The sequence below is a fragment of the Pteropus vampyrus genome, unplaced genomic scaffold (assembly GCF_000151845.1).
Source record: "Pteropus vampyrus isolate Shadow unplaced genomic scaffold, Pvam_2.0 Scaffold173, whole genome shotgun sequence".
In the NCBI taxonomy this organism is placed as follows: domain Eukaryota; kingdom Metazoa; phylum Chordata; class Mammalia; order Chiroptera; family Pteropodidae; genus Pteropus; species Pteropus vampyrus.
The window spans coordinates 3,508,689-3,529,380 of NW_011888954.1; the positions used below are offsets into that span (position 1 = coordinate 3,508,689).

Consider the following 20,692-nt stretch of genomic DNA (forward strand, 5'->3'; position numbering starts at 1 on the left):
CAGGGCGCGGAGCCAGGCGGCGGCGGCGGGCAGCCGGCCGGCCTGGGGCCCTACCTGAGGCTGTGTACCAGCTCCCGGCGTGGCTGGCTTCCCGGCAGACCACTCGGTTGGACATCTTGGTGCCTGTGCCGCCTATGGTGCACGAGGATGAATGAGGAGGCGGCGGCGGCGGCGGCAGGAGCGGCTCCGCGAGGGGACGAGACACCGCGGGCCCAGCCCAGGAGGAGGCGGCAGCGGGGAGGGGATCGGCCCGGCCCAGGAGGAGGAGGAAGAGGAGGAGGTGGCGGCGGCCCAGGAGGAGGAGATGGCAGCCGGGGCGGTGGCGGCGGCAGCAACAATCACCACAAACTCCGGCGACCGCCGGAAGATGGGGCCCGCGGCGGCTTCACCCAAGCCCGGAAAGCCCTGGCCCAGCCCCTGGAGTCGCCGCTGCTGCCCGGCCGGGGCTGGTTCCGCCGAGCCGCCCCCACGGCCCCCTCCCCTCCCGGTTGGCCTCCCGGAGCCACCGCCGGTGACCCCACCCCCGTGACTCCGCGCCCGCCCCCTCCCCCCACCCCCCGCGGGGTTCCCCGCACCCACCCCAAGCCCCGGCAGGGCCCTCCTGCCCGCCCGGCCGCCGGGCCGCCGGCCCCGCCCCGCCCCGCTCCTCCTCCGGCCGCACTGCGAGGTTAGCGGCGGAAACCGGACAGGCCAGACGGCATCAGGGGTCGAGCGGCCCCGCGAGGAAGCAGCGGCGGCTGCAGCTCCGCGCACACAAAAGCCCAGGGCCGGGGCCTGAACCGGGGAAGGCAGACCCGGAGAAGAGCCAACGGTTCCTTACTCGCCACTCTAACGGGTCCTGCCCACTGAGCATGCCCAGCAGCCGCTGCCAGGCCCGCCGAGGAATCTCAACGTGCTCGCTCCGCTCTCCGGGGTTTAGAGGCAGCAGAGGATGGGAGGGGGAGGGCGAGGGGAGCAGGACGCAGCCGCAGGGCAAGCCCCCTCCCCCAGCCAACTTCCTTAAATGAAGAGTACAGAGGGTACGCAGATGCGGCTTTCCACCAGGAAAGTCCAGCTCGTACCCCCATCATACAGAGGAATCCTTAATGCATTCGCACCCCCCCTGGCCCCCAGGTTTCACTCCTAGGGACGCAAATCTGTGGCCACGTTGAGAAGTTCATTTGTAGAAGCAGGCACATGGTAATGAGTGCCTGTGGTCCTGCAAATGTTAGTTTTTGCTTCACAGGACCACCCTAACCACCTAATCTTGGCTTCGATACTGTAAACATGTATCTTGTTTCGTGTTACATTTGTTAGGTGCCTTCTTAACTCCCTCACTAAAGTGTGGTATAGCTGGCCTCAGTTATTCTCATCTATAAAATGGGGATAACAATACTCAAGGGATGTCCCTAGGGCTGAGTTCAATGCAGAGCCTTACAGTCGGCATACAACATTGTTTCCAATTCTCCATTTTTTTTTTTATCAATTCCAGCATTACACCTGAGTGTCAGGAACAAAAAATTCCTTTAAAATTATAGAATAATCACAGCAAAGTAGGATATCTTGGACCTCCCAAGAAGTGTTATGAAGTAAACCATTCTAAAACTAGGAAGAGAGTAAGAGAAAGTTGCGTATCTTCAATCAAAGATTTGGGGTTTAAAGCCATAAAATTGTTATATCAGAATTTCACACTAAATAGATCCTTCATAGAGTCCAAAGCGGACAACTGACAGCCTAATATTCAAGTTTCCCTACACTATAATCTACATTTTTTTAAAAAGTACTATCCTGTTCCTACACACACACACACACACACACACACCCCAAACTTTTTCAATTTTAAGGCCCAAGGATCTTGTGTGAGATCCCAGTCCTAAAGCCTGGTCACTAGAACACTCACTCTTTCACACCTTTTCCTACACTGTTATTAGGCTAACATATCTCCATTAAATCTATGTATCTCTCACTTCACCATTAACCTGCCCAAATAGTAAGATCTGCGAGGGATGAGGGGAGCACATGCCAAGTAATCAATCATTTAGGGATTAACAGAAAAAGGAAAGCCGGATTCTGTGGTACCCTGCCAGGAGTACCAAAACTCAGTGATAACTGATGAAATGGTAAACTTTTCATCGTAAATTTCAAGAAAAGATAACTTGATATGGTTGTGGTGCTGATAATAATGATAGCTCTTGAAATTATTGGATTCAGTTTCCATGGCCAAAAAAAGGAAGTGAGGGAGCATTGGATACAATGAACTAAGAAAGGTTCATATTTTAGGCAGGTCATATTAGGAAATTGGATTTAGTCCTGGCTCTGTTACTCATCAGCTGTATGATCATGGACATCTAGCAATTTAATCTTTTTAAGCTTCAGTTTTCTCATTTGTCAAATGCAAACAGCAGTAATATCTAACTCATAGACTTGCTGTGAAAATTCTTAAGGTATGTGAAAACAATTTATAAATTGTTCTTTGTAAATATTATCATTATTCTCTGCTCCTAGCAACAATCCTAGGTCTCATTCCAAACTAGTAATCTAATTTTATCCACCACCCACCCCCCAAGGATTTTTCTTACGATAAAATTCAGCAAAGATCACAATGCTAAGTGAAAAGTTAGAGGATCTTCTATAATCTCTAGTATGCTCTCAATATATCCCATCATTACTCCCCCACGTCCATCTTATTCTGACTACCTTACTCAGAAATAAGTTGAAACTATTTACTTACCCATCTCCTCTAAATTAAAGAAAATCCATATAATGCAAAATACTTACTTTGTATCCCAGGGGAAGCCTGTTTGGCAATACTGTACAATTTTCTTGTTATTATTAACAATTTCCATTATATTCACCAGGGATTTGGGTTTGACATTCCATAAACATCATTTATAATAAAGAGCATGAAGGAAATCTTCCTTATGAAGCACAGATCTTCAATAAATAAGGCACCACTAGTCCCGGAACCCAACATTAATAACCCAACATATCTTCTGAAATAGCATGTCAGATTATTTACTGCATTAGTCTGTACTAGCAAATGATCAGAAACAACCACAATGTCCATCAATCTGAGACTTGTTAAACTAGGACGTAATCATATATAGACACACATTGAAAAGAATGAAGTGGTGCGACATACTGTTAAAAAAAAAAAAAAGAGCTCCAAGAAAATGAAAAAAGCAAATTGCACAACAATGTGTAAAGTATGCTACCATTTGTGTAAAATGAGTACTTCTATCTCATGCACTTGCATATACATAGAATACTTCTAGAAGGATACACAACAAATTGATAACAGTGGTTGCTTGGTGGCTGGGGTGCAAGAACAGAAAAGATTTAATGGAAATGGAAATCCTTACTTTTTAATTTTGTACCTTATACATATACTGCCTAGACCAAAAAAAAATTATTTATATCCTTAGGCTTGGTTTTTAGAATCTACATGGTAATATTAAATTGACCATTTTTAGATTTTATTCATCCACAGCTGACAGCTCGAGGAGCCCACTAATTACTAAAACCTCTATATCAAAAAACTATTCTAGAATGATACCACAGGGTTTTGAATAAATCGAAGTTGAGAGAATAGGTTAGCATAAAGATGCTCTTTTGATTTCAATTAAAACTAGTACTCTAACAGTATCAATTGACTTTGCCCATTTTTTTAGAAAAAAAACTTCGTAACATTTACTAAATACTATGTACTTGACACTGGGCTAAGTATTTACATATTTAATGATTCTTATAAAATAAAAATTTCTTAGTTTCCAATTTTTTGGAATAAATTTTGTACATAAAGCTTTTTTCAAATTTATTAAGATTATTTAGGGTTCCCAGAAATGGAATAGAACGAAATCAAAAAGACTTAAAAGTTTTTTAAAGGCAGATAAATTTTTTAAAAAAAATTATTACTAACTGCCCCTTTTATCTCTGGTGACATATTTTCCACTACTATATACTTTTCCTACTTTCTTAATTTAAATCCAGAGATTTTTTAAACAAGTGGATCCTCTGTGAAAGCCATTTACAGCTTTCTCCTTGTGTTCCTCGTTTCTACAGTGTGATATGTATCAGGCTCCCAATTTGTTAATGTCTTTTTGGAATCCAGTCCAGGAAAATATCTGGCTACAACATTTAATGCTCTCCCTACAACCTTTTTATCATGTTTCTAATAGGAAGTTATCTATCTTAAAATCTCACTATACCTTCCTCTAAATGAGATTTAAACAAAGGTTCAATATTCTTCCTATAGGTTCATCAGAATTGAGTAGCTGATCACTTTCAATCCAAACTACTTTTCTTTTTTTGCAATTCAAGGGTCTCTGCTTCCTCAAGGAATCTATTCCTGATTTACTCTACTGATCCTTCTACTAACCCACCTAGCAACGTAATTCAAGAATTCACTCTATAAGATACAGTACTTCTTACTTTATTTCTGTATTTGCTTACTAAACAATCTTTCCCATTAATCAGTAGAAGGGTAAGAATTGTTTCTATAATGTAATTGCCACCTGCACATAAAACACATCAAAATATAGAAGCTTTCTTAACTGATTTCTACTTAACCAACTTACTGGAGTGATGCTCTGCACTCCCATAGTAAAATACACTGAAAAATGCCTGCCACAAGCTTAATTCTTGAAGCTGGCAGACTATACTTTTTAGAAACCTCACACTATTGCATTCTCCTCCCCGATTTGCTTGCTTAACAAAAGTCAATCATATTCTCCAACCTATTTATACCAGTTATACTAGGTACTGACAATATTTATTTATTAATGTTTAATATAAATATCACAAATGAAATACAAACACATAATGCAAAAGGTGTTTGTACATAATTAGGTGGAATGCTTTGGAAAGACTCGATAAAAACAACTGTCAAATTAGAGGCAGATGACAAAAGCCAAGGGAAAAAAATTATGAAAAATTTATAGGATTCTACAAATTACTTCCTAAACATCTAAAATCTTACTCCACTTTCAAAAAATCTAAAACCGAAATTTATAGACCATACATTATCGGAGTGGTTTGTGGAAAAAAATGATACAGAATTCCAATCAAAGAACTCATACCCAAGGAAAAGACTGAAATCAAAATACTGTTACCAAGTTAATAAAGTTTTAAAAAGCTCAGTGTCATTTGTAATTTCCTGTGACTCACTTTTTCATCTAAGCAGATGAGAGGACTTCTACTGTACAAGCATTAGGCAGGTCGATCCTCTAGCTAAAGAAAAAATTTAAGCCCACCTGAGAACATTAATGCAGAGTATAATATAGCATAAAAGAGAGGTGATATAGCATTAAGCTGGGTTTGAGTCTTGCCCCAAACTTCCCCTGTAACCTTCAGCATGTCTACCAAATCTCACTACCCTCATCTAAAAATGAGGTATTAAAATTAAACCTATTTCACAAGGTTTTAAGGATTAAATGACAATTTACATGAAAGTTATTTAGCATGGTGTCTGGCATATGTTAAGTGCCATGTGCACTGCCAGCAAGACATGCCTATATTCTCAGCCCTTACTAAAATATCAAGATTGAGTAATTTAAGTCCTATCTCAAAGATAATTCAATAGAACACTAGAGTGGTCATTAACCAGAAGTGTGTATCAGAATGCCTTAGTTTCTGTCAAATTCAGAAGCCAAGGCTCTATCCCAATTGAATCAGGCCCAGATATATACTTACATATGATATATATACTTTTAATATATTTTGTGCATATATATTTACATATTAGAAGTTCCCCAAGTAGCTCCGATGTAAATTGCTGAAGAACTACTGTTCAAATTATTGATACTTTAATAAAAGATTACCCTATTGTACTCACTCAACTACTAAAATACCACTAAAAAAACTTGGACAGATTAACATATGAGTTAGCCAAATAATCAAAATAAATTTGATGAGATGCTTGTGAAAACTATATAAGTAGGAGATCCCAATATTTCCAGGTTCTTCCTATTCAAATACATAGGTCTACGGATATAAATCGAAACCATATCACCTACCTGCAAGAATCACTCCTACTGAAATCTTTCCTGTATTAGGGAAAACTATAAGACATATCTTATCAGCATTAAATTTCTAACTTTGCCTTTATGTGTTCAGCTTGGACACAAGTCTTTAATATGCTTCAAAGCAGGATGTCTCAACCTTAGCACTACTGACAGTTTGAGTTGGAGAATTCTAAGGGCGAGGTAGGGCATACAGGCTGTCCAGTGCATCATAAGATATTTAGCAGCATCCCTTGCCATTACCCAACTAGATTCCAGTAGAACTGCACCTGATTCCAGTGTGACAACCAAAATGTTTCTAGACATAACTAAATGTCCTCTGGGGAGAGGGGAATGCAGCACTTCCAGTTGATAACTACTGCTCTAATATTTTTCCTGCCTGGCTCTCTTCAGATAATTTTCTCTTTTCTTAGTGCATTATCTCAATTTCTTCATGCAGGATAAAGTGGGCAGACCTCCCCAAAAAAAGGATTGCTATATTTTTATTGCAAAAAGAAGCAATGATATTAACTAGCACGAGCACTTCTCAATTAGCTATAAGCAACACATTGGTGAAGTGGGTTTGAATGCCCATTCACTTACCAGTAGTGTGGTCTTGAGCAAGTCACTTAAACCTCTCCAAATCTGTTTCCTCATCTGCAAAATGTGAATAACAATATCTACTTTGCAAAGCTGTTATATTAGAGATAATTTAAGTAAAATAATACTGCACCTAACACATACAACTGCAATGCTAGCTATTATTACGTTATCATCATAAACACTGATAACATGAGAGGGTATTATACACTCTCTGTGGTGCTTATACTAGTACTGCAACTTTACTGTGCATCAGAATCACCTGTGATAGTTGTTAAACCTGAAGATACCCAGATTTCACCCTTGAAGAGGTAGGACAACGATGAAGAAACCTGAGATTTTTTTTTTATATATTATACTTGACTCTGATGTATTTTCACACTGTTGTAAAACTCTGCAGCGTTTGAAGACACAAAAAGCAATTCACAAAAACAAACCACTTATATGTCATATAAAACAAAAACTACTTTAAAATAAAGTTTTAACAGTTTATTTTGAAGTTCATTTTAAAAACAAAGTTAAAGACAATCTGAGAAAAAATTGCACAGAATACACTCATTAAATAAGTATGGTGATTAAACCAAAATAAGTGAAATATGTTTTCTTCAGCAACTCTGGTACTAAGTTGCCCTGAAGGTTCTTATACTTCCAAAAGGTGGGGGAGGAGGGGAATCATGGCAACAAAAGCTGCCTCTTAATCATGTAAATCTACAGTAGAAACCAAAATTTTCTGTTCTTCCCGATAAGTCAGTTTCGATCTTCGAACTGTGCCTTGTTTTTTAAAAGATATGATGCTAGAAATTCAATAGGATTTGGTGGTCTGTAAGGGAAAAGAAAGCCACAATTTAGAAATTATGTTCTAGATGTGTTAATTTAAATGTATTGTTCCATAATGACAACACGTCTTTTAAAGTTTAATTTTCTTTTTACACTCAAAAGGCCATCTGTAGTAAATACAGTAAATGACATAGTCAAGTAGGTTAGCCAAAAATGTAGTTTAAAGAGACTGAAATTTTTGTATGGCAGAAATCTGGTAATGAACTCAATTCTAAACACAAGTTTCAAAAATGTACTGACAATGGGGTGATGATTACTCCAAGGGAATAATGACTTGATGGGACCACACGTGAAGCTTCTGAGGTGCTGGCAGTACTCAGTTTCTTCATTTGAGTGCAGGTTACATAGATATGTTTGGTTTCTCAAAATTCATCAAGCCATACACTTGTGGTATGCTTAATTTTCTATAATATTATCCTTCAATAAGAATACAAAAACAATACAAGATAATGGCTGTAGTTGATATCACCAAGACTTATAGGTGAACTCCCCAAGTGACAAATCAAAGGAAGCAATCAATATTCACTTAAACAAGTAAGGTCTGCTTTGTTTCTTTTTAAGAAGTCACTTCTGTTTTTCTTCAAATAATTTAAATCGATAACAGTTCTAACACTGCCATGACACAAGATCCCTGAGAATTTAAACATATTTTTAAATTAAGGGATATTATTTCACACATTTCACTTTTACACAAATTATTCTTGCTGCGTAAACAAGTCCAAAAATGAAAAGTGGGGAAACATTTATTTAAACCCTATAAGACAAAGGTCTACTGAAAATTGACTTATAATGATCTCAGAACATTCCATTAGCCCTTTAAACAGCTTTTGGAACTTGTTAGACATAGACAATATTTTTCAAAATTAATTTAATAAATCATGTACTTAAAAATTGTATTTACTAATAACATGTTACTTAAAAATAACTTCAAACTTTTTCTTGTAGCATGTAAAGTAATATTTAGACATTCTAATACACTAGCCTTCTATAAAGAAAGAAAAAAAAAATATAGATGTCCATGTTTCAACTGTCAGAAGTAGAGCCAAGACATACTGCAGTCACAAATAAATCCTATTTTATAAATATAACCTAAAACAAATATTTAATGTTTATCATATAATTTTACATAACAAATATACCTATTCTAAATCAATAATACAATCTAACTATAAAACATATTTCCATCAAGTTTCTTATCAAGTTATATCAGTTTGCTACAGTGTTATTCTTTGAATAAAACATAATCCACACCTAATAAATGCTAATATAACACACAAAAAATTTTTTAGTAGATTTGCTTACACAAAAAGAATTTAGGTAGAATACTGGGGGAAAACATACAGAAAAGACAAAAACTGTAATCTTGTTAATGAAGAAATGTAAATTAAAACAACCTGGCAAAAAAAATGTTTATCACTCATGCTGGGGAAAAAAAACCACTCACACTATTGAGGCTATAGTAACATTGGAAAAAATTTAAGAATAAACTTTTAGACATAAATATGATATTTTGTGGCAAACGCCATAAAAATAGTCACGTCCTTGGAACTAGCAAAGCAATTCTTGGGAATTTATCTTAACGAAGTAATTAAACAATAATAAAAGAGGCATGAAAACAGATAAACCTAATAATCACAAGGAAATTGGACCTAAATGTTCAACAATGAGAAAATGGCTAAGTTAACTGTGGCATTATTATAATTTAAATTATAATCATGAAAGCTATGCAGAGATATAGGAAAAGTTTTATGTTATAATATTAAGTAAAAAGGAGATATAAAATTACATGAATACCATGATCACAAATCTTTATAAATATGCATATGATCTGACTAGTAGAAAAAAATAAGTATCTGAACTGAGATTATGCCTGACAAAAAAAATCTTTAATATCCATAAATTCTTTTAATATAGAGAAAAAACTATATATAACAAATGACATTTCAATTAGGAAGGTCTTTATTTTGCTTTCTCTAGTAACTCCTTGTTTACAAACACTATTATCTTACCTTTCCTTTGCAAGCACAGCAAGTCCCTGTAATAAGATAGGCACAACTGTCTGATCCAGGTAGGCACGAGTTGGCAAAGACTGGAGATCCACTTTCTGTTTTGATGATTTTTCTGCATTAATCTTCTCATTTTCTACTATCCTCTAGCAAATTCAAAAAACATGCACAAATATTACAAATAACTAGATTGTTTTAAGTGCTAAACAAAAATTAATGGAAACATGACACTAACAGAAAAGTATAGTCAATGACTAGAAAACTGGTATTGAATTGCAAATCTCTCTAAAGTAAAATCAGACTCGTCTTTAAATTTCATTCACTCTTCTTTCTGAAGGCACCATAATCTCTTTTAATGTCATATTTCCAGATCTTACTTTTCCTCTCTTTCCTCTGGTTTTTTAGAAAAAAAAGTCTTTTTTCTTTTCTTCATAAGAATATCTTCTTAAAATGTGCTTCAAAAAACCTGGACATGACACTAAGTAGCACTGAATCATAATGAGAAAGCTAGTCCTGTTTCAATACTTTCATCACAGAGAATATCAAGGACAAAGTCTCAGTTTAGTACTAACATATTATTAACACTTTTGTAACACTTGCAAAGCTCCCTTCTTGGAGAGAGCAAGCTTCAGGCTTAAAGCCTCCCACTAGCAATAGAATCCAGCTAAAATTTATTACCACTGCTTAGTATTCACTATTTTCACTTTTAAAATAGTGAAAATATTTCGCAATGAGAATGCTTTCTCCATTTATGTTTTTTAAAGAAATGCATCCATGATTTTAAAAAGTGAATAGATTTAATAAAAAATATTAAGTAACAGCCAAAAAACAGGGAAAATGACTAATAGGGAAAAGATGATTAATGTGATATTCAAATGATGTTTAGGAAACAATGACTTATACATTCTACTCTTAAAAGCTCCCAAATTTTGAGCCTTTCACACAGATTTATCTGACATCTGGAGCACCAAAAATTATTGAAAAACTGCCTTCTTTTGAAAATCTACCATTTTAGAAATTTAGAAATAAGTGGCTATCTAAAACACAAAACACTATTAAGAGCACCTTGATTTAAATGAACTTTTGCTCCAAACATACTCAAACTGAATACTAATCAATCAATAAAAACAAAAAAAATTTTTTTTCCACATTTTTTTTCAGATCTGTTTTGTAAAAAGTGAGAAAAAACTTTAATCGCATACCAACATATATACCATGGTTTCGAAAGACACTTCCCACTTATGATTTTTCAATATAATTTTGGGATTTAATAAGAAAATAATTTTCTATACCTTATTAATGTACAAAATAGCAACTTATTTGCCCATAGATTACTTATTGGTCGTCAGTAAATTTCAAAAGATAATACCTATGACAAAAACTAGTCAGTTATATGACATTCCAATGCCTTCAATAATAGCAATGCCTAAACAACTCCTGTAGATCCTATAATAAACTCTGTGACTAAATCGTCACTTGTTTCATTCAAATATTTACTGGATACTCACTATATGCTAAATTGCTATCTTTAATTTTAGTTAAGTCAAAATCCTGAATTAATCTAAAAACATAACCAAATTACCACAAAAAAAAGTAAATAATAAGCTGTTAACAGTGTAGAAAAGTGATCACAAAAAGAAAAAAATGAGCTCAGCTCTACAATTGTCCCAGCTTACTGTTTTCTGCCTAGGGAACTTACAGGATGCAATGCAGGGAGAGGGAACCAATGCAGAGTTCGGCCATCTCAGAGTTCAGGAGAGAGTTGAAAATTCAGAGAGATCAACACATTTAGAATTTGCAGGACAAGAGTACTGAAGAAAGCAGAGCTGAATGGAGAGGAGAGACTGCCTTCCAGTCTTCTGGTGAATAATCAGTGCAGGGGTGTAAGGGATCTATCCAAGACCAGGGAAAAATCCACCTGGAAGCAGCAGTAGGCACAATACCTGGCACTCACACAAGGCTGGGAGTAGTTCCTGTGACCCAAAATGGGGAAACATCATGATACATAAAAGCAATGGGTAGAATATGCAAGAGGAGGAAGAGGCACAGTAAAGGCTGGTCTGGTCCCATTTAACAAAGCACTAACCTCAGAATCAAATCGTTTCAAGTAACTATGTCTTAGAATAAAGCTCAAGAATGTTCAAGAAGGAATACCAAAAAACCAGTATCCAATAAGTTAAAATTCACCATGTCCAGCTTCCAATAACATTGCCAGGCAGCAAAGAAGCAGGAAAATACAACCCAGAATGAGGAGAAAAATCAATCCACAGAAACAAACGATACAAATGGCAGAATAGGCAGTGCCATTAAACTAGAAGGTATTCCATATGTTCCAGAAGATAGAAGAAAGCACAAATAAATTATACCCAAAAAAATTTGAAAATATTTTAAACAATCAATAATGGCTGAAATATTTTTAAACTGCATGAAAACTCTAAACCCACAGACACACACAAAAAAAAAATCAACAAATCCTAAGCACAAGAAATGTAAAAAATTTTTTTAAAGTATACCAATCTACATCATAATCAAATTATTTAAAACCTATAATAAAAATTTTAAAATACCAAGAGAAAAGACATTAAGTATGAAGCAAAGATTCTTAGCAGAAACATCAGTCAGAAGACAGTGAAGCAAATCTACACCCAGCAAAAATATTTCAAAAACAAAAACAATATAAATGACCTTTTCAGACATTCAGAAGCTTAAAGAATTCCTTGCCAACAAACCTGCACAATAAATGTTAAAGGAAGCTCTTAAGGTGGAAGGAAAATAATAACAGATGGAAGTCTGGATCTACAAAAATGAATGAAGAGCCCAGAAATGGTAAATAAATGTGAGTAATTGTGAAACACTACTTTTTATTGTTGTTTAAATATATTTTTTAAAAACTTTTTAAAGAAAAGTAAAAATAATGTACAGGGTTTAGAATATACGTAGAAGTAAAATATATGATAACAAAAGTACAAAGGCCAGGAGGGAGGAAACAGATTACTGTTTTATGGTTCTTATACTATACATGAAAAGATACAATATCACCAGACAAGTTCAACTTGCATACTATAAACCTTAAAGCAACCACCTCAAAAATTGTAACTAATAAGCCAATAAAAGAAATAAAATGTAATCATAAGAGAAAAAGCAGCAGCAGCTGTACAATACTGGTTTCCAGACTTTCAGATATATATAAAAAAGCAAATTAGAAATAAAATAATACAATGATAAAGAAACCAACATAGGATTGTTAATTCTATTTTGCCAAGTAAAAACTTACAAATAAACATAATTGTTATTTTACTATCACCATTAATTAATAAAGTAACAGGCATTTTAAAATTATAGCAGGAAGACCAATCACCAAATAATGTAACACTGTTAAACACTCGCTCCACTCTCCTAACTATTTTCCTCACTTTCCCATGAAAATTAGTTTGAGGGTCTGAGAAAAAGCATTTGGGTACCACAGCTCTACAAAACCATGGCTCTGGCTTCACACAAGCACCATCAAGAAAAGACTGCTAACGCCTAAAAATAAGTGTCTTAAATGACTAGAACACCAGATTCAGCATAGCAACAGTTCAACTAAAAACTGCATTATGAAGAGATGGATTCCCTTCCTAATACCGATATCAAAGCGATAAACATTCCTAGCATTTTTATAGACAGAGTATCACTCCACATGCCAGCAAACCCTAGCTGTTGGTCAAGATCAGCAATACGATTTATTGTATTTTAAAAACGCTCCTGCCCTCATTTATCCAAAATTAATCACCAGTAGTCTTTCTTTTTGTAGTACAATGCACACATCTCCTTCAGGAAGCCTCTATTTTCCTAACCAATTCCACCCAGTTCTGGTTAATTCATTTGTTCCAAAAAGTTCTACCTTGTGCGTTATAGCTTCCAATAGCACTTGACTACTGAACTCTGCAAAGAAATCAACATTAAATGTTGATTCAGCTACAAAGACAATGGGTTTCCTAATTTTAACGTGTGGTTTTTCCAAAGCAATATCCCAACAGATGCGTCCATAGCCACCAAACAAAACGATTCTGATAGTCTCCATTAGTAATGTTTCTTTACATCATTTTCAGAAGTTCAACCTCTTGACTCAAAACTAATTGTACGAGTGTATATCTCGAAGCGTTAGTACCGCTAATAAAACAAACTACCCATAATTTGATACTATTTAGTTCATAATAACAAAGTTTTCCCCTGTGCAAAGCAATCTAATAAAAATGGATCCCAAGTTTTCTCTTGCTCTCAAGAGACGCACAGAAATGGCATAAGAACTAGGCGAGTTACCTCGACGTTATCTGTGAGACCGTACTCAGAGTGAGGATTTTCTGTAACCTAGAAAACAAAACACAGGTCACAGAAACATCAGCCACCTTTTCTCACTGCACACCGCCACCCTGAATCCAGGGCCTCCTGGTACCTGCGTCTGTCCCTCCAGCATCTGCTCTGGCTCCATGGCGGACCCAGCAAGTCACAGTCCCCGGATACAAGTCTTGGAAAACAAGAACCGTGAGTTACCAAGGAGATTTCAACACTAAGACGCCAGGATGGAGTCCAGCCTAGCCCCCGACCCCGCCCCTCACCCCCACCTGGGCGCTGGAGCACCCTAAGCTGTGGAGAAGCAGGATGAGACAGTCCACCATCCCGCGCCCGCATCAGGTCCAGAAGCTCCACGATCCCAAGTACCTACAAGAAGTTGGGGGAGGGGTAAAGGGAGCTGATTACCCGCGCCCGAGGCGTCCGTCCGTTCCTAGGAGCCCTGCACCGCGCCACCAACTCCCAGCACAAACCGCTTCCGCCGTAAGTGACGGATGTCGCACGACTGCCGCGCTTGCGCAGAACTCTCCAGCAGGCCTGGGATATTGGAGAGATTCTGACCCGTCCTGAGTGTAACTTCCTCTCTGCGGTTCGCAGGGTTCTGGGTAAGGTCAGGCCACCTGAGCTTAGAGAAAAACACTCCTCGATCGGCCCAGCCATGGTGAGCGCCACGCCAGCTGCAGACCCAGTGACTGGCTCAGCTGGCAGGCGTTCGGCCCGGCCAGATCTCAGAGCTCCCTGAAAGCTTCTACCCAAGCTCTTCCTCGCGGAACCGAAACCACTTACTAGGTAGCTCTTACTAGAAAATCTCAGACCCAAGCTCAGCAGTCTACGGGAAAATGTCAGGTTTTACTATAAAGCCAAAGATGGGGGAAGCAGTGTTTGGGGGTTTCATAGCAAGCTTAAATCCTTAAATCTGTGAATATGCAATGTTAATGTTACGTTTGTATCAAGATTAGGAATATGCAACTGGCTTTCCAAACCGTGATACTATTGATACTATTGTATTTGTAAAAAATGCAAAGGATAATTTGCCTCCTACGCACAATTTTAAATAAAAAAGTCTCTAGTAAATCAGATTTTTAATTTTAATAAATACAATTATTTTAATGTAAATGTAAATGGTACAGTCATTAAAGTTCCTGTCTTTGATTCAATAATCCCATTTGTAGTTGCACTTTATAATATAATAATTTGAAAACTTCATATCAACTATTTAGACACTAAATTATGGCATATCAATATGATATATAGAATATAAGCCATTAAAAGTCATGATTCTAGAAATACGGAAGTATGTATGATTATAACATTAAGTTTTTTGAAAAAGAGACTACGACTGCATTTTGCTACTCTAAAAAATTGTGTAGATAAAGATCTAAAGTAAATAAAATGTTTAGGAGCTTAGACTTGTGGGTTTTTGGGGTTTTTTTAAGTTTTATGATGTATGCCTGAATACTATTGTGATTGACAACTATCATATGGCACTTTGAGGATTTTTCTTGTAAGACTGATGCAAAGATGTGGATGTATATGTACCGGATACAGAAATTGACTAGAACACATATTAACTCAAGATTAAATGCTTTTCAGTGGGAAATAACAGCAAATAAGGCCAGAGAATAATTAGGAAACTTAAAAGAATAGTTAATGTGCATTGTTATATTATCATATATCCATGCATTTCCCAATATATACTCAATACATATTTCCAAATTCCAGAATGTGACTGAGACCTGCTCATTTACATTTTCTTAGTACTGCCAATTTTAGTGAAGTAGGAAGTTAGACAGCTCCTTCAGGGTAGGGACCTTGTCTTATATATCTTTGTACTTCACACAGTGTAGGTGCCCAAAATTAATTGAGTTGACCTGTAGTCAAAGTTGGATATTAATATATACACTGACACTTCTGGGGAAAAAAAGACAATATAAAAATGATTACTGAAGGAAGCAGCACAGAACAATGAACTATCAAGCAGGTTTCTCTCAATCTAGATAATTACTAGGGTGGTTTACAAAAAAAGCTTCACTAAAGTTTTTACATTGACACTTTATTAATAGAAGGATTCAAAGAACGAGCCATAGCAGCAGAAAGATGGGCAGAAAAAAATGACAGCTAGAAATGATATAAATTAATTAGCAAGAAAGTAATAGGAAATATCAAGTAACTGAAGATACTGCAGAATGCTGTTTTGATATGAATTAAAAATTCTAAAGAGGATAACTGATTATGACAGAAATTTGCAATAATGTGTACTGTCTAGAAAGTGATAAAAGAATGAGAAGAACATTTAACTCTTATTTGAACTTGTATCAAACTTTGTTCAGGACTCCTCTCTGTTTCTATTATGTTCTATTATGGTACTTACTTCGTTCTTCCTTACATTTTGTTTATTTTAACACAATTAGATTTTGAGCTCTTCAAAGGCAAAGATCTTATATTCGTCTTTGTATTTTTTTCTTTCTTATATTCAATAAAAATACTTTCGAAAGGAGTGACTATATGGGGAAAGCAAGCACTTGCACCAAAGTTCTACTCTCAACTTTCTGCCTTTCTTGGGATTTTAGGGAGAAAGTAGTTATAGATTCTAGAACTAGAATTCTAGAACTTAGAATAATAAAGAAAAACTACTGTGCTTAACTCCCTTTATACGGGTTTGGTGCAAATTCCATTTATAAAACATTAACCTATTAGACAGGCAATACTTATTTAAGAATAATACAATATGTGTAGCAGAGAAACACTTGATTTGGGAATAGATAAATATTAAAAGCTGGTTTCTTCACTTGTTTGTCATATGGTATTACGCAGTTTAATTCTTCAGACCTTTATGTTTTTTCACATATAATTAGGAAACAATTCTTACCTCATAGAGAGGATCAAATGAAATAAGATGAAATTGCTTTGTAAGCTGTGAGGTTAGCTATCTTATCTATACCTACTTCATTACAATAATGTTCAATCTTTTTTGCTGTTTTTCTTCTTTTAAGTAATTTGTGGAATAGAAAGTGCTCAGAGAAATAAAGAACATAATTCAGCACGCACACACAAATGTGTTTGTAGAGAAATATATAGAACTTATTAAGTGTAAATGGGCCCTCTGAGCACAGTTCGTGGGGAGAGACACCAACCACTTCTTGAGATGACCTAGAAATAAATATTCCAGATTTGGTAAATCACTTTCCAAGGAAGTATCTCTTGGTGGCTAATATAGGAAGACAACTACTCTACCCATAGCTCCCTTGTCTCCATTACCAAACCCCATACCCAAGCACCCTTGCCACCATTCCCATCTCAGAAATGTTGGTATATCAAGGAACATTCCAAATGAACTTTTTTGTTTTTTGTTTTTGGAGACAGTGGTGGGGGAAGGAGGGACAGGGAGTAATTTAAGTATAGTTGGTATACAATATTAGTTACATTAGTTTCAAGTGTCCAAGTGTGCTTTTTAAGACAATATAAATGTGTTCTGATTTTTATGATACAGACATGATTTCAGCAATGAGAGTAATAAAGAAGCAGAAAAAGCTAACCTTACTATCATTTTCACTTTCTAAATTGTCAATTATTCTCCCATTTCTCATAATAGGTTATATTTCCAATTTTTTCTAAAATTTCTTAAATAATTTTCAATTTTTAAAAGTTGATTTTATGCTTTGTTTTTTTTTTTTAGACTAAATAAATTTATATTTACAAATAGGTCATGGGTTATTAGGTACAATATATAACTTTGATATTTTTTAATTTTAAAACATCCCAAGCCATTCCACATTAATTTATATTCAAACCATTTGTCTTCTTAAAGACAAACTTAGGCAATAAAATAGAAATGGATAGTCTTGTAATTTTAATACAAGATTATTTTTAAATGTTTTCTTTATAATATCAATGCATTGATAATGCAGTCACACGTGAGAGAGTACAGGAAAAAAAAATTGAATTAGAAGTCCAACTATGTTGAGGTACCCTGAGAAGTGATTTACTTACGCCATCATATAATACTCTAATACCCTTGTAAGGTAGTTGGGATTATCCCTATAAAATAAGATAATTTTATCCCTTTCTAGATGATAAAATAGATTTCAGAAAAATTGTCACATAATGTTACATAAGTAATTATATGGCTAGTTGAAATTTTAACCCAGATCCATCTAATTCCAAAGGTTATACTCCTAGCTGTACATAAATAGAGGACAAATATATTGGTTAGTATGCTTTTGGTTTCTAGTAATAGAAATCCCAACTCAAACTTGTCAAACAATCAAGGAGACTTTCTGGCTAACAACTGAAAAGTTCAGTAGTAAGGTGGACATCAGGCAAGGTTTAGTCATGGCTCCCATATAATTTCTCTGCAGTTTTCTCCCTTCATCTCTCCTATGTACAATTATCTTCAATCCTCAGTCTGCTTTTCTCATGAGAGATGATTGCTAGTATTCAGGCTACATGCTTTCTTTTTCACATTCAAGGAAAGAAAGCATTACTTGTCATAGTTCTACTGATGAACCAAAAGTCTGAACTTTGCTCTGATCTGCCAATTTGAACGAGTTATTTTGATAAGGTGGATGCTTATGTGGACTGACACAGACCTGAATTTACTGCTTATCTCTAAACAATGACAAAGATGTGACCTGGTGGTAGTTAATCCCACCTAAATTGCATGCCTGCTATGCAATGGGAGAGGACTGATTCCTCAAGGGAAAATCATAAATAGGCGGGAAGGGGGGAAGAAAGGGAATGGATTCTGAGCAGTTAGCCAAAAAATATTCACTATTCACTACCACATATTATGTAAAGAGTTCTTACTCAGTTTATCCCTCTTACGATAAGAAGGGTAATAGTAAATAAAACAGAATTTTCACTTTAACACACCAATTCTACTTCTAGAACTTCTAGACTGAAACACTAACAAAGAGAGGAAATGGAGAAACTCAGGTATCCTTACAAGAATATAGGAACTGAGTTTATCTGACAAGATGGAGAAGAGGGTCTCAAGGATAAAGAAAGCTTCTGAAACCATGCAGTTGGTAGAAACCACCCTTGAAAACAGACAACTTTTATGTGCCCCAATATTCACCCTATGCTAATAGTTCCCATTACCCTGCTATTCATGTGCGCTAGAGTAAACATACACTGCAGACCATAAATATAGAAATGTAATAGTATATTTATATATCCAAGTACTTTGTTTAGAATGATGATAGAATACAGCCTCTGATAATCTAGACTGCCATTCCAGAGCACTTATTTAAAATTCTGTATTAACTGACTCTGCTTGTGCTTCCGTAAAATCACAGCTTTAAAATCAAGCTGAGCAGGTTAGGTAACAATATATACCCTTACACCTACTACTATTTCAAAACCATGAGCCTATTCCCACTTGCACTGGTAACAAATCCTCTTTAACTAGAGAAACTTAAACTGGTATCTCAGTTTTGTTTTGATTTGTTTTTAAATTTTAAACCAGTATCTCCTAGGCAATAGATTTCACATAAAAATCAGAATTCTGGTTTCTCTTGAAATATTTTGAAAATCTGACAACAGTAGACCACACATTTCTAAAAGGCAAAAATCAGCTGAAACTGAGTAATAGCTATCCCATCTAACAAGGAGATGATACTCTCCAATTTCTCATGGTCTCCAACATTCTCATCATATATGCATTTTTGAACTCTACACCCACACATGGAACTCATATGTTATATATCTGACAGCTGCTGCTAGTTGCTATTTTAGTTTCTTTGACCACTGCATTAGACTATAAACTTGATCTTCTTCTCTACTATAATCCTGGCACCTTACTCAATGCCCTGCATGTTGTCCAAGCTCAATACCTATTTTTTGAACAAGTGAATGAATATGTGTCACAATGTGGAATTGATACAAGGAAATGATCAATTGTCCACAATTATGTTTTTGCTTATTAACACAGCTATAGGATAACAATCCCCTACTTGTTCCTCTACTCCCACCCCTCACCTTCAGCCATGCCTTTTGTTTTAAGTTTTTTGCTTTTTTCAAAATCAGTCATCTCCTTTTTTGGTTCTAGGTGTGTCATTTTATTTTAGTTACTATTGTTTTTTAATTTAAGAGAGGTCTTTAATGTTTGTCATTGGTCCCTATTTCAAATAATCCAGCATCTCTTAAACTGAAGGTTTAGGGAATTCCTTAGAAGAGAGGTAGAGCTAAATTATCCAAAAAACTATTTGGTGGTAATCATTTGTAAATAGATTAATGGGTTAAAGTGATAAAGTGACCAAACGTCCTGGATTAGTTAGCACAGTACTGAGCTTCTCCTTTTTGTCCCGGTAACACTGGCCCAGATTCCATTTAAGATTAAGTGTACTGCAAGTTCTTACCATCTGAAAACTGGGAGGCCGTCACACTGTAGGTTAAATGGCTGAGAAGGTTAGGATGATCAGTCCAGGCAGATTATAAAGCCAGGGTAATATCCAGGCACTATTTTTCTTGAGATAAATTTAGGAAGATGTTAATTCAGAAAATGGGGTTGGCTGGGATATAATTTCAAGAGGCAGAAGATGTGAGTTGAGATTACTAAACATTGAGATACCTAAAGAAGATGTGAGTTGAGATACTAAAAATTGAGATTACTAAAAATTGCTTTCAGAATTCTGGAATGGCATTGTAGGTGTAAGAGACAAAAAACGAAATTGATTAAGTCTTATATTACAAGTATTATGCTGGAGGTTTTAGAGTTATTCTTTCATTTTGTAATTTAATTCTTATTTTGCTCATTCTACAAAGGAGTTAACTAGTTGAAGAACTGGTTCCATATCACACAACTAATAAGTGGCAGAACCAGAATACCACTTTAGTCTTTCTGATTCTCAATCCCATATTTTACCATACCAAAAAAAAAAAAAAAGTCAAGGTACAGAAAAGTACAGTCAATATTAAGCACAACTTGATAGTAGAGAC

The 20,692-nt window shown here is 36.1% G+C and overlaps 2 protein-coding genes across 8 annotated transcripts in view; both read right to left on the bottom strand.

The window, feature by feature from the left end:
• Positions 1 to 926, bottom strand: part of MEMO1 (mediator of cell motility 1) — a 93,428-nt gene extending 92,502 nt beyond the window's left edge. The window contains exons 1-2 of one of the 4 annotated variants that reach the window (XM_023536933.1): positions 821 to 926; positions 55 to 132 (exon numbers count right to left, since the gene is read on the bottom strand). In XM_023536933.1, the coding sequence (XP_023392701.1) occupies positions 55 to 115 (61 nt within the window). In that variant the 5' untranslated portion in view covers positions 116 to 132; positions 821 to 926. Of the gene's footprint in view, positions 1 to 54; positions 535 to 820 lie in introns of those variants that run through there. The other 3 variants (XM_023536935.1, XM_011370753.2, XM_023536934.1) reach the window with 3 other exon arrangements.
• Positions 927 to 7,052: 6,126 nt separating this feature from the next.
• On the bottom strand, positions 7,053 to 14,350 carry DPY30 (dpy-30, histone methyltransferase complex regulatory subunit). 4 transcript variants are annotated; one of them, XM_011370755.2, is made up of 5 exons: positions 14,162 to 14,350; positions 13,857 to 13,928; positions 13,724 to 13,771; positions 9,425 to 9,567; positions 7,053 to 7,398 (listed from the first exon to the last, which is right to left on the bottom strand). In XM_011370755.2, exons 2-5 carry the CDS (start codon positions 13,890 to 13,892, stop codon positions 7,326 to 7,328), a joined length of 300 nt encoding a protein of 99 aa, XP_011369057.1. In that variant the 5' UTR covers positions 13,893 to 13,928; positions 14,162 to 14,350; the 3' UTR covers positions 7,053 to 7,325. The 4 variants fall into 4 exon arrangements, with proteins under 4 accessions (XP_011369057.1, XP_011369058.1, XP_023392723.1 ...); XM_011370756.2 differs by having other exon boundaries at positions 14,026 to 14,262; XM_023536955.1 differs by lacking the exon at positions 14,162 to 14,350 and adding an exon at positions 14,042 to 14,132.
• Positions 14,351 to 20,692: the final 6,342 nt, after the last annotated feature.

Excerpts from the sequence above, each read along its gene's own strand:
- DPY30 (XM_011370755.2), bottom strand. The coding sequence starts at position 13,892 with ATGGAGCCAGAGCAGATGCTGGAGGGACAGACGCAG. Across the intron at positions 13,772-13,856 it reads TGCTGGAGGGACAGACGCAG|GTTACAGAAAATCCTCACTC; the intron begins GTACCAGGAGGC and ends TTTGTTTTCTAG. Across the intron at positions 9,568-13,723 it reads GTCTCACAGATAACGTCGAG|AGGATAGTAGAAAATGAGAA; the intron begins GTAACTCGCCTA and ends TGAATTTGCTAG.